This window comes from Schistocerca gregaria, chromosome 2, assembly GCF_023897955.1.
Source record: "Schistocerca gregaria isolate iqSchGreg1 chromosome 2, iqSchGreg1.2, whole genome shotgun sequence".
Classification (NCBI taxonomy): domain Eukaryota; kingdom Metazoa; phylum Arthropoda; class Insecta; order Orthoptera; family Acrididae; genus Schistocerca; species Schistocerca gregaria.
Genome location: NC_064921.1, coordinates 749901488 through 749914180, shown reverse-complemented (window position 1 = coordinate 749914180; position 12693 = coordinate 749901488). Strand labels below are relative to the sequence as shown.

At 38.7% G+C, this 12693-nt stretch overlaps 1 protein-coding gene across 5 annotated transcripts in view; it reads right to left on the bottom strand.

Annotated features, from left to right (window-relative positions):
• The window catches only part of LOC126334930 (insulin receptor substrate 1), a 211636-nt gene that overhangs the window by 38713 nt on the left and 160230 nt on the right, over nucleotides 1-12693 (bottom strand). For all 5 annotated transcript variants that reach the window (XM_049997664.1, XM_049997666.1, XM_049997667.1 and 2 more), the window contains 2 exons: nucleotides 9151-9355; nucleotides 81-1196 (listed from right to left, as the gene is read on the bottom strand). In XM_049997664.1, the coding sequence (XP_049853621.1) occupies nucleotides 81-1196; nucleotides 9151-9355 (1321 nt within the window). The remainder of the gene's footprint in view (nucleotides 1-80; nucleotides 1197-9150; nucleotides 9356-12693) is intronic.

Below are 12693 nucleotides of genomic sequence, written 5' to 3'. Positions count from 1 at the left end.
ATAAATCAAATGTTTTTCTATCAAATATGCTATCTTAATTACCAAGTCCAAATAAATACTAAAATGATTTATTATCTTACCACTCTTCCTGTCTAGATGTCTTCCTCACAGGCACTTGCCTCACATTACGATCTCCTACACCATTGCCACCTGAAGGTACTTCATTTGGCTTTGCTGGCATAGTTCCTGGGCAAATAGTGGTAGGAAATGACTGTACTCGAGTACGTGGGACTGTTGGTGTCTCTGTAGGTCGCACTACACTAGGAACCCTCGACAGGGAAGGCTTCATTTCCAAGTACGGATCACTTTCCACTGAACCACTTTCATTTGCTGAAGAAATCTGTCCTGATGCCACTGAAGATGCATTAACACGGCTTGGCCTCATGTCCAGATAGGGTCCTGCATCTACAGGAGGGGAAAATGAAGACCCTGGCTGCAGTGGTACATAAGAGTCCGTTGAACTAGATACTACAACAGGTTGCATTGGAACATAAGGATCAGTCACTGTAGAGGTGGTAGTTGATATTCCACTCTCTGAAGCTGTCAGGGCACATGATGACTGTAGCAGCCTCACACTTTCATTTGATTCTGGATCCCTTGACAGTAAATTCTGTCTGCTGTTGGCAGAGGCATCAGGCACGGTTCTACGCGGTGAACCAGGACGTACAGAAAGAAAGTGATCATTATTTTTTGGTGATGTGCCTGGGACAGGTTTCATGGGCACATAAGGTGGTGAAGTACCAGTTGGAGGATGACCTGGTTCAGCACGAGGAGATCTGGGCCGTCTATCGGGGCTTCCAGATGGTGGAGGTGTACGACCTGCAGCATGTACAGCCGATCGTCGAGGTGGTGAACTGGAAATAACTCCAGATCCCATTCCCTCACGATGGGGAGGGAGTGTACGTCGACTTCCAGCGGGACGTGCACGGCCGCTGGTGAAGTCTAGTTCCATCAGATCAGACATTTGGCTTTTATCTCCTCCAATACTGCTGTTATTGCCACTTCCCCCTGTGCCCGACCAGGAACTGGATAGCAGAGGTGCAGAGCTGGACTTTGGACCTGGAGTAGCTGTGGTGGCAGTATGCGGTGGAGGTGTGTGCCGTGGCCGTCCAGTGCCCACACGTCCTGCGAGGCGACTCCCAACAGAAAAGGCCCGCACACGTGCAGTATCCTCAAACAGTGGGCTTGCTTCCAATCTGCCGTAACGAAGAAAGTTAAAAAAAATAATTATTTTCTTTAGCATTACGTATTCTGAAAACTTCATTTATGTAAATTAAAAAAATCATTCCTACCATGACTGACATAAATAACTTATCAAGAACATGTTTTCAGCATTTTCATCCATTCCTAGTATGTTTTAAGATACTTTGATAAACACTGTTATGCACATCCCAACTCATCATCTACAATGTCTAGTGAGTTGCCACAATATATAAGTTCTCTTCTGTGAGGAAACAACAAAAGGAATTCTCAGATATGACCAATAACTTTCTCTCTAGTAATAAATAGTGTTTGCTCTCTAATTTATGTTTATAGCAATCACCTGAGCTCACTCAGAGAATATCCTATAGCAATAAGATACATTTAGATAAGAATTTCAAGATTTGACATAAGATATGTTAGCACTATTTCAGTCATTTCTACTTCTGTGAAAGATAAGCGTGTGCTCCATTAGTCTCACACTGCTAAACTGCAGTCATGACTTTCATACAATGAATTTAGTTAAGACATTTGGTGATTAGCTATGTTCGCAAAATTGTGATGGTGCAACAAAAGTGCTCAAAAGTTTTAGTTTCATCACCAGGTAACCTAGTTTTATTCACCCTACACCGCCAGTAAAGGTTAACTGTTACTGGGACTCTTCCAATCAGCCGACTACACCAAACCCTTTGGATATGACACTAATCATAGCCATTTTTCATTGTTCTGTGTCACCAAATTTTCATCCCTGGGCTGTTGTATATTCGAATGCACCACAACCTGGTAAGAAGTAATTCCATACACAGCGACAGAAAGAACTGTCTTCTATGTATCTGGTTTTTTGTTATTTTATTTACATCATTTCTTTTTCATTTATCCAAACAAATATCATGCAACTACTCAAAATCTGCTCTTGTGGTTACCACTCAACATATCAACCTTGAATACTATGGGTTAAACATTAATTTTTGTAATTATCGACAACTTTTATGTCACCAGCACCAGAGCATATGGGGCAAAAAGTCAGCATAACTGTCACCAATCAGCCTAGCAAAATACCAAATAACTGGATTCAACACCGAAGTCAATCTGATTTTTCAATGTCACCTCCCTCCTATACTGACTATCATTCCTTGCTGAAGTTGGACTCTTCTATCACCTCCCTCCTCCCGCATCACAATAATATATTTTCCAGAGTACATTATATTAATACCAAATTTGGTTGAAACTGCTCCTAGAGTCCCAAAGTTCTGCAATTTGACCATGTATACTGATTATTCTATTGTACAATCATGATTTTAGCCTTTGTACGTTTTCAAGTACCACACTGAAAAGATATACAATGTCTCTTCTAAGAGTCGTAGGTGCATTTTCTCTGGTGTTTTGGCAGATATTTGCAACTGTGTTTTTGCAATGTGTAGCTTGGGTAGCCCAAATGAATAGTGCCTATCACATCCTTCATCTGACTTCCAGTGTCGAAGGAAAGTGTTGGTTTGTTCCCCATTAAAAATAAAATGATTTTTAAAGCAGAATTTCGATAGAGCAGTCCCAAAATAGTCTGGTGTAGTAATGGAGGGGTGAGGGGCAGGGTAAAGAAAGGAGAGAATGGGGAGGGGGGAGTGAGGAGATGTAATCAATCCAGGAGAAAACAAAGAAAAATGCATGTGTAACATGGGCAGAAGAAAGAAAATAATAACATATGGAAAGAAAGAAAGGAGAAAAGAAAGAATACATAAATTATTTCATCTTTTCATTAGCAGCCCAGACCAAATTAAAAATACAGATAGAAGTGTAGGGTGTGTGTTGGGGATGAAGGGGAAATGGAGAGGGAACACGGAGCATTGCGGGTGGGGGTGGAGTTGGGGGGGGGGGGGGGATTGTATAGGAAAGTATTAGAAGGTGGCAGAAGAGGGGGAAAGGTAGGGGAACAAGGAGTAGAAAAATAATAGGAAATGTAAGAAAATTGAGTAGGAATATATAAGATGTAAAAGGAAAGAGAGGAAGGGGGAGAGCAAGTAAGGAAACAAGATTAAATAAGGAAAGGGGGAAAAAAGAAAGAATATGAGGCTATAACTAGTATGCTTATACAAATGATAATGTATTACAACATTCAAACATTGCCGTTTTATAGCTTTATAAAAGAAAAGAATGAAAACATGTAATAAATATAGCAATTCATTCATGTCACACTATGGCTAATCTGAAAGCCAGGTAATAATATAATTGAAGTCAAACCAGGAAAACATAAATTTGGTGTAAAACCATATTAAAGAGAGGTGACTACAAAGACTGGTAACAGTGATAAATACAGCAATCTCTTCAATTCATAAAAGTTGTTCAGAATTTTAAGAAGAAACCTATTGGCAAAGATAGAAGTGGGGGATGGGGGACGAGGAAGAGTCTTAGATAAACTCTTTGCTACAACATATAATGTTATTTCCATTTTAAGTATGCACACAACTGCTTTACAATACATTGTCACATTATAGTATCAATGTTTTTATGGTAAACATTTGCAGGCTCTTTCACAGTACCATTGTATATGATCCAAAGGTCCGCTTCATAATATATTTCGGCAGATCATTACATCATGTTGTTTTTACAACTGAGCTATATTGCACTAGTGCACAATTATATTTCATGTTCAATATTCTATACAGTTTATTATGTGTAATAGCTCTTTCACAGTGATGTTAAATTTCTTGGTATAAATGCATTTGTTTATGTTACACAACTCAGAACAACTTAGAATGGCCTTCCAAAGATATATGAACCCTATTCCATTGATGTAACTCCGGTCTACTGCCTACAACATGTCTTCTCTGTATTCGACCATAGATAGGCCACATAAACTAACATCTTGCGATGTTCACCTTTTACTTCCATCAGATTACTAAATTCAACAGTGTGGCTTTAGATAATAGTGCCTGCACATGTAATGATTGTTTTTGGTGATTATTTTGTGGCACAGTTATTCAATGTATGGCAGATATATTTATTCACTGTATGGCAGATATGTTTGCTCTATTTCTGCCAGACAGTTTGTGAATATGTTCCAATTTATACGTTGCGACACCTGCATTGCTTAACAAAGTCTAATATATTTTGACACAGATTTCATTTATGAAAGTCTGATCATTCTTAACATGTAATTAAAACAATTCAGTAATTTTTTTAATTCTAAAAACACTCTCTGAGCAAAGATTGTATTGGCATAATGTTACCTTTTTTCTGGTCCATATGTTGCATAATTCAGTGTAGTACTTGAAAATGGCCGAAGGTTGAAATCAGGATTGTACAATAAAATGAACGGTATATACAGTCAAATGGCAGAACATTCATTTAAACATTTTTACATATTCATATTCAGTTCTCTGGTTAAGTGCCTAACTACAAATCCAAACGTCTGGCTTTGGTTCCCAATTGGACCTAGGATTTTTTCACTCATTATTTTTTCTTTTGCTTCTGACAACAATTTATCAATGTGAAAAATACTAAGCTATACTGTGGTTTGTGGTTCACAATAAGTTGTATGTTCCCCCCATAAGTGGCTCAGTCAGTCATTTCAAAGTTGGAAGAAGGCAAGAGCATACCACTTCAAAGAGGTCCACACCTAGTAAAATACTGTGGTGTTAAACCTATGTTTAGTTGATGATAGCTTTTTCAATTTGATATTGGTAACTTAAACTTCCTTCCCACATCACTCCACAAATTGAATCACAACTTCTATGGCCTCGGAGCTTGCTGCATAAGGCATGCTTTAGATTCTTCTACCCAGTGTCAGTACCTCAAAGGTGGTAAAACAAAAATTTTTTCAATTTAGTATTTTCATGTTCTTCCAATTACTACTGTTTAATCTGAAAGCTCTTATTCTTTAATTTTTGTCAGCTCCTGGTGTCGTTTAATCTGCAAGCTCTTTATACTTTAATTTTTGTCAACTCCTGGTGTCGATCTAAACACTGTTTCTTCCACTACAGCCTTCTCTATCTCCGGCTTCCTGGCTGCTCACTTTGCTACTTTTCCATCCCTCCCTCTCCTTATTACCAATGTATCATTGTAAAATTTCCTGTTGTGCTATGCTACTGTCTCCCTTCATATGGGCTCCTGGATGACATTCAAACTCAGTTTCTGCAAAGTATCCATTCCTACAACCCTTTACTTACTTCTTTCAGATGAAGGAATAAATTATTTACAAATCTAAAATGTATGTGCACCTGTGTGCATCACTACTCAGTCATTCACCTATTCGTATGTGAGGTTCGCAAACTGGCAACATGACAAGAGATATCTGTGCACCATATCTTGATGTGGATGACGACACATGCAACAGTACAGCTGTGGTACCAATAACATTCTTGTCTATTGTTCTGGAACTGGTAAGTATGTGTGCAGCTGTGTACAAGTAAGGTTCCACAGAGGACATGAAGAAGTCACTAGCGCACTAAGAAATGATATTTTACAGAAAACTCCCAGGTATAAGTGTCTCAAATCACTTCCTACTGAAGAACTATGTTTTACTCATAGGCACTATAACCAAACATTTATACCCTATGTAATGCTCTGAAAATAATACGAAATGTTTCATTGATTTACAGGCATCGAGTCGGATAATTGTGGAAGCTGCACAATACTTCAATAAGACACCTGCTCATCATCTTCAGGTGCTTATTGATGTATTGCTGCAACAGCTCGCCAATATATATGCTGACTCGTTATAAAAGTGCAGGTACCAAGGGATGAGACTATAATGTCATTGTATATGAAACATAAAGCACGACGACATACAGTATCCCCTGCTGCAGAAACGAGCCATGGTCTACGCATTCGTGATGTGGAGAAAGTATGGCCCAGCACACATAGAGGCACAGTGTTGGTGCCCAGTTTAAGTGTGCAGACTCTGATTCTCCCTCTGGGTAAATTTGGATTCATTCACCTGCAGGGAACAAATACTTAGTACCACTGGTGCCGGTTTCCATGTCTTGCTGAGTTGAAATCCCAAGTCTCTATTGATCAGGTTGTTACTTATACATACTTTCACTGCTTCTTTAATGATGGAGTCGCAGTACATGGAAGCAGATGGAAGGCTATTTGTCTCTTAACAGTTCATGTTACGCCTACTGTCAAGAATGTATTCAGCCAAAGCAGACTTTTCTGGTTGATCCAATCAGGCATGACATATACATTCAGCAAATCTATCCTCAACAGTGTGACATGTCCAGCCAGTGTATGATATCTCACTCTGATATGGGATTTTATACATGCCTGGTCTCTCTAGACCTAGGCTGTTCTTGAAAGAATCCAGCTTAGTTTGCACTTGTGCAGGAGGGCAAAAGACTCTTTCTGTTTGACGCTTCTTGAACAGCCTGCCAATCTTAAAGGGCACGCCACCAACATAGGGTAGATACTTGTGAAGTTATCCATTTCTTCTGGCTGATTTTGAGCTTAAGTTTCAGTTACTGCCACCCCAACTCGTGTATCATATCAGTGACACTCTCACCCCTATTGCACGATAACACGAAATGAGCTGCCCTTCTTTGCACTATTTCGATGTCTTCTGTCAATCCTACCAATATTCCAGCTGAGGACGGACAAGTATAATGTCGGCTGTCTCTTTAGTGGCTTTGTCACATCTTCTAAGTGTTCTGCCAACAAAGTGCAGTCTTTGTTTTGCCTTCCCCACAATATTATCTATGTGGTCTTTCCAACTTACGTTGCCTGTAATTGTAATTCCTAGGTATTTAGTCAAATTGACAGCCCTTAGATTTGTGCGATTTATCGTATACCCAAAATTTATCGGATTTCTTTTAATACCCATGTGGATGACCTTACACTTTTCTTTGTTTAGTGCTAATTGCCAGTTTTCGCATCATACAGAAATTCTCTCTATATCATTTTGTAATTGGAATTGATTGTCTGATGATTCTACTACACAGTAGATTACAGCGTCATCTGCAAACGATCTAAGGGGGCTGCTCAGATTATCACCTACATCATTTATATAAATCAGGAACAGTAGAGGGCCTATGACAGTACCTTGCGGAATGCCAGATATTACGTCTATCACTACGTACAGTGGCCTCTCTGAGAGAAAATCACAAATGCAGTCACACAACTGAGACAATACACCTTATGCACACAGTTTGATTAATAGTCGCTTGTGAGGAACGGTATCGAAAGCCTTCTGGAAATCTAGGAATATGGAGTCAATTTGAGATACCATGTGGACAGCACTCATTACTTCACGGGAATAAGAACGATATTTTCTGAATCCGTGTTGGTTATGTATCAATAAGTCATTTTCTTCAAGGTGATTAATAATATTTGAGTACAGTATATGCTCCAAAATCCAAGGTCAGTGATATGGGTCCGTAATTCAAATGGGTTATTCCTATTTCCTTTCTTGAACATTGGTGTGACCTGTGCTACTTTCCAGTCTTTAGGAACAGACCTTTCATCAAATGAGCGGATGGATGTATATGATTGCTAAGAAAGGCGCTATTGTGTTTGCATACTATGAGAGGAACCTGACTGGTATAACATTCTGGACCAGAAGACTTGCCTTTCTTAAGTGATTTGAGTTGTTTTGCAACACCCAAGATATCTACTTTTTTGACACTCATGCTAACAGCTGTTCTGGCTTTGAATTCTGGAATATTTACTTCATCCTCTTTTGCAAAGGAATTACAGAAAACTGTATTGAGTAACTCTGCTTTAGTGGCACCATCATTGGTAACATTTCGAGCACTATCGCACAGTGACGGTATTGACTGTTTTTGCAACTGGTGTACTTTACATACAACCAGTATCTCTTTGGGTTATCTACCATATTTTGAGGCAATTTTCATTGTGGAAACTATTAAAAGCATCTCGCATTGATGTCCGCACTAAATTTTGAACTTCCATGAAACTTAGCCAGTCTTGGTGATTTTGCATTGTCTGAATTTGGCATGCTTTTTTCGTTGCTTCTGCAACAGTGGTCTCACATGTTTTGTGTACCACTCCGATAAACAGTTCTGGAATGTATTTCAATCTGCATGCAGTAAAGCTTGAGAACAGCCAGAAGAAACGGATATCTCCACAAGGATGGTATTTCTACGCTTTGTTGGTAGTCTGTCCTTTAAGATTGACAAAAGGTTGTTCAAGAAACATCAAATAAATTATGTCTTTCACCCTCCAGGCACAAGTGCAAACAATGCTAAGTTCTCTTAAGGACAATCTAGGTCTAATGAGACTAAAACCCCACGTCAGTGTGGGAAATCATACACTGTCCAGATATGTCGCACTGGTAAGGACAGATGCTCTGAACATAGATGTCCCACCTGATTAGGTTAGCCAGGAAAGTCTGCTGTGGCTGAACACTGTCTTGACATGAGACATAGCATGAACTATGGAAAGACAAAGATCCATCTGCTTCCACGTATTGTGACTGCATCATTAAAGAATCATTCAAAATAGTATAAGTAAGGAACTGATCAACAGAGACATAGGATTTCAACTCAGCAATCCATGGGAACCAGTATCAGCAGTGCTAAGGAATCGTCAGCCGAAGACAAACGAAGCCGACTCTACACAGATGGAGAATTAGAGTCTGCCCACTTAAACTGGGTGCCAACGCTTTGCCCGCGTCCATGCTAGGCCACGATTTGTGGCTGTGCTTTTCCCACCCCACGAATATGAAGACCGTGACTCGTTTCTCTGGCAGAGGGCACTGGACATCACCATGCTCTATGATTCGCCTACAAGGACGTTATAGGCCCACCCCTGGGTGTCCACACTTTCCTGGCGAGTCAGCGTATACATTGGTGAGCCATTGCAGCAACATCTCAATAAGCCCCTGAAGACAACAAGCAGCTGTCTCATTGAAATATCGTGCAGTTTCCACAACATTATCCAACGTGATGCCCATTAGTTACTATGGCAGGAAAGTCTCAAAAAGCACATAATACTAACCTGCTTGTCTTTCGAGTGTCTGCCCGTGACCCCACAGAATATGCACGAATTGGTCGATCAATAGACGATGCATCATCATCTTCTGAGGGTGTGAAGTATGAGCTGACTTTCTCTAGGTGGTACTCTGAAAAGCGGAGATCGGTTGATGGTGTACCAGATGTAACTGAGCAGCTGCTGCTTGGGGACATTTCACCATGATGAAGATCTGTTTAGACAACAAAGTTAGCAGTAAGTATAATCAGCCTCATTTTTTAAGGAATGATATTAGTAATTATTTGAAGATTAGATACAAAATTCAACTGAAATGTACATGTAAAAATTCCTATTCCAATTCCTTATACAACATATAGCAAATGAGAGTCCCAATTATATAAAAAAAAGTCGAGCTCATAAGGCACTAAGTGAATAACAAAAACTGAAACCTCAGAATAACACATGGAATGTGAAACATTACATAAGTACTGAGTAAAAATGAAAGCTTTACTTACAGTGCTACAGAAAACATTATTATCCATTAAACAATAAATCCTGAAGGGTTCAGAAACTTCTCAAACCGATTTCCTACATATTCTAATCACCACCACTTAAAAATGCTGTCTTCAAAAGGCTAGTCCAAAAATGTCTAATGTAAAATTGCTACCACTGCATTCTGTAAACCACACTGTTATACTTTTTCCTTTGTGGTGTTGTTATGTTACAAACTGCACAATGAAACTAAGTCTAATTTTAGAAATGACACAAGAATAATCAAATTCCATCACAATCAGATCCTAATCAGAGGATTTTCTCTCTCTATAGACAGAGAGAGACAACTGAATTACCAAGACACTATTCTTTTCATAAATCACTTCAAATTTATGGACAAAGGAGACTAAAAATGTTTACCATTTTTTACTGCTATGTATTCTACTGACTTATTCTGTTGGTTCATTTTCCCTCATTTCACTACGCCAAGGTCTACTATTTAGATACTATTTAGGTTTTCTAAATTTACCTTGATTTTATTTTAGGGGACATTTTAAGCAGCTGATTTTTCATTTCATCTGTTAATGGTCAACACAATAAAATTATTTTCACCATGGAAAATGAGCCAAATATCTCTTAAAAGAGAATACAAATCCCAATTACACTTGCTGAAAGAAGTAGCTGTGAACATGTGTACACTCCATTTCAAATTCTTTTTTTTTAAAAAAAAGGAAAGTAACTTGTATGCCGAAAAAGCAGTCAAAGTTAAATGTGAAACAGCAGATTTCCTTACAAAGGGAATAAACAACAACTGACAACAACTTGAGTTGAATTATCTTGCAGATGATATGTTTCAGATGAGGCGAGTCACTTATTCCATAAAATCAAATTAAAAGTCTCCTTTTGGCAAAGTAAAACAACAGTTTCTCATATTAGACTCAATACTGCTACGAAATTTCTGTTCAACCTTACAGGAGTATACAAAACAAAATATGACAGTAGTTGTACGTGGTATATTGCACATATGGGGAGAGAATTTAAAACAAGGTTCATATACCATGTCAACTCCGGTGAAAGCAACCGATCACTGTTTAATGCCCATTTAAGAGAAAGAAAGAATGCGGTGAAGGACAAAGCAGAAAAAGATAGACTGCTTGATTGTAGAAAGTAGCCAACTAATACCCTCAACAAACAAAAATAATTTAAAGACCAGAAAGTACAGTGAGAATTTTAAAATTTTCCTAGTCAAGTAATACATAATTTATTGTTTGTTTAAGTACAGTTTTAGTTCAACAACTGGTTGCATTATCCCCACAGTATTCCCTCACAATCCTTGAAGAATTTTGTTTGGTGTACTTTATATTTTCTGTAACTATTGCAATTCACATACATATACACACTATGGAATTTACTTAATAATGTACCCCAATGCACCTCTAATGAGGGAGAATGAACATGTATATATTGTACTTGCAAATACTGTGGAACTTCAATTTCATGTTCTCTGATTTTATGTTTTTTGCGATTCTACACCATAAATTTGTAGCCCTGTGAACAACCCATAAGATCAATGTTAAAAATTCTCTGATTTTACATTTCTTCCTAATAAGGTTGTCTCAATTCTATGTACTTACTCAGCATTTCGCTTGACTTTGTCCTATTTTCTTCCTATTGACATTTGATGTGACTGAACGAGTTACAAGTGGCAGAAAAGCCAGATGGTTCATGCCGTGGTTGATGGCAGAGTTAAGGGAATATTTAGGTCACTGAGGAGGGGGGGGGGGGGGCATGAGACAGGAAATGTTGACATAATGAATGACTGCAACTTTCAAAGTTTAGCTTCACTGCGAAAATGGGTCGGGTACATTTCACACTACTTTTTGCAGGAACTGATTTAACTGTGATGTGCTGGCATTGTGAAGGCGACCAGGAACAACGCTATCGGTTTTTGACTGCTGTAGCGTGAAGTTGATGTTTATGGTTGTGTTAGTGACGGGGGAATCTCAAAGTTGTAGCAAGAACTCTTTGTGGTTGCACAACATGCGAAATATTTATGACAAGGAAGAATATAAATGTTATTGCTCACTGTTTCACTTGCAGCAATGTAAGCTGTCCCTTAGGTTCCTGTCTAACCATCACTCAGAAATCATCACATAATCGGAAATAAACAGTGAAGTATTTTTGACAATGAACAATATGAATTTTATAGCTGCTCATTTTATTTGCAGGAATGTAAGCTGTCCTCTTTGGTTCCCGCATCACCACAACTCGGAAAGCACCACATGTTTGGAAATAAACTGGAAAATATTTATTTCATCCTTCATTCTCTGCCCACATAGAAATGTGTAACAACACATACATACTGTATTACAACCATAACAAAATTCCAGAATGTGATGGCAACATTAAGTTGGGGGGGGAGGGGGGGGGGGGGGGGGGGGAGATTGCATGGAGCAAGTCGCAAACCTATAACCTCTAACTCAGCAACCATGATGTTCTCTGTTACACTAGAGCTTATGCATCAGAATTTTGCATAGTGCATTAGTTTTTACAAAATCTCTTGAAGCCTTACATCATTGATGCTTTATTAATTGACATTTAATGGTAAGTGTGACATATTTCTGATATATTTTCGATGCACCACTGCTCTGAAATGGCGTACTGCGCACGCACGTCACACACTACAAAGAAAATGAATAACTGAAATACACACAGTGCACCCTGATGTTTTTCACAAGCACTTGCAAAAGTCGATAGTCAGAATCCCACTAGTGACATTACCACAGCAAAATGTAGTGTGAATCTGCATCCACACTGCCACTGGAAAAAGGTCCTTATTGGAAACATTGTTTTCTACAGTGTTTTGCATCTGTTTCTGACTTTGTTTCTTGTCTCTGTTTCTGTCCACACCGGCAGTAAACATTTCTCAGTGTATTCACATCGTCTGCAACATGTCTAGAGACAAGAAAAATGTAATATGTGCTGTTGCATTATTAATACGCAAAGGTCCATACAAACAAAATGAAAGATGTTGCCTCATCCCTTCTTTTTTTCATTAATTTATTGTGGCTTGTTACC